The 1,567-nt window shown below is 35.4% G+C and overlaps 1 protein-coding gene across 2 annotated transcripts in view; it reads right to left on the bottom strand.

The window, feature by feature from the left end:
• Positions 1-1,567, bottom strand: part of LOC122575933 (40S ribosomal protein S3) — a 4,931-nt gene that overhangs the window by 1,701 nt on the left and 1,663 nt on the right. Inside the window, exons 1-3 of one of the 2 annotated variants that reach the window (XM_043745466.1) lie at positions 1,030-1,108; positions 336-658; positions 76-263 (exon numbers count right to left, since the gene is read on the bottom strand). In XM_043745466.1, coding sequence (XP_043601401.1) covers positions 76-263; positions 336-658; positions 1,030-1,062 — 544 coding nt within the window. In that variant the 5' untranslated portion in view covers positions 1,063-1,108. Of the gene's footprint in view, positions 1-75; positions 264-335; positions 659-1,029; positions 1,109-1,567 lie in introns of those variants that run through there. The other variant, XM_043745475.1, reaches the window with a different exon arrangement.

The following is a 1,567-nucleotide window of genomic DNA, read 5'->3' as shown; positions in this document are numbered from 1 at the left end:
TACCAAGTACACCTAACAGCAAATAATAAATTAAGTTAGAACCTGTTTTTATCATTAATTTGTTGTCAAACATACCTTGTCGAAGAAGGACATGACGGGTGGCGGTATTTACGTATTCGTTGGTTGGCTCGCCGGAATGAATCATCAAGCCATCAACGAATTTCATGGACTTTGCTCTCTGTCCACGCAGTTTGCCACTGACAACTACTTCGCAACCCTTTGCGCCTGATTCCATAATAAAGCGCAGAACTCCATAGCATGCTCTGTAATTGTATAGAAATAATATAATTTATGTACAAGAAGTTTACATAAATTATATAAATGTTTAAACTAACCTTCGTACAGCTAAACCTCCAATTAACTTGAAACGCAGAGATTCTGCTTGCGCGATAGCACAAAGACCTCGAGTTGCAACTTTCTCAGCATACAACTCGATGTTCTGTGCTTCTTTGAAGTTAAATCGTTTTTGAACCACAGATGTTAATTCTCTGATTCTCCGACCCTTTTCTCCGAGAACGCTCTGCGTATGCGTTGCCAGTAATATAATTTCTGTACGGTGAGGAGTAACACGTACCTCTACCCCTGAATACCCATCCTCCGAAAGTTCACGAGTCAAAAACTCGTTTAATTCCGCTTTGAAGACTCCGTCTCCGACAAACTATGAAACAGAGGTATTGGATAAATAATTACATTTAATATATACGATTCTAAAAGATTGCAAATTAACACGTGAGTACGCGTCTATTGATATATACATAATTTAAACGAATGTAAAGTAGAACTTTGACTAATATATTTCGTTTAATATGATGATGCACATAAATTATTTCAATGTCCATGGAATATTAAAAATGTTTGAGACATAAGGTGTAGGTTACGTGTATCGAATGAAAACACCGCGAAAGTATTCAGTTCATACGTCACTTATGTTTGCTTTTGGATAAAATATTTCTTATATACCTTTAATATTCATAGCGGACCTCATATCTTCACAAATCATTAGACATAACTTATGAAAATGTAACAAACCTTTCTTTTCTTCGAGATAGAACGGTTGTCCATATTCGACGCTGACACACGAAAGGAGTCGAGAACGGAGAAGGCACAACTAGAAGCGGAAATAATACGCTTGCGCGCTGTGCACGATATCATGCGAGCGTTAAATTAATGTTCGTGGCAAAAAGACATTGGTTATAAATATTGACAAGGGGTATACATTTTCCCCAAAAAATGTTAACATTTTTTTTTCAATATGAGAAATAGTTTAAAGACGAAATAGTTTAATATTATTAGTAGATTCATGAGCCTAGAAGGAAGTTAGGAAAAACACTAGATATTTCAAACGTACTTTTACATACAATATACAGGGAAATACCTAAATTCATTCTTTGGAATAATTATTTTAAAACAAATATGCATGTCGTTAAGCGATAATTTCACGGGACAACCCTTGCCCCTAACGTGCTACTTGTTTGTATGTAAAAAAAGGACAAACGTATTGTTGAGTACAATTTTACGTAAAACAGTAATGTAACAGCATATATGCAAGGAAAGGACACTTTGGAAT

This window comes from Bombus pyrosoma, linkage group LG2, assembly GCF_014825855.1.
Source record: "Bombus pyrosoma isolate SC7728 linkage group LG2, ASM1482585v1, whole genome shotgun sequence".
Taxonomy (NCBI): Eukaryota; Metazoa; Arthropoda; class Insecta; order Hymenoptera; family Apidae; genus Bombus; species Bombus pyrosoma.
The sequence above is the reverse complement of the archived record's forward strand: the minus strand, read 5'-3'. Positions and strand labels throughout refer to the sequence as shown.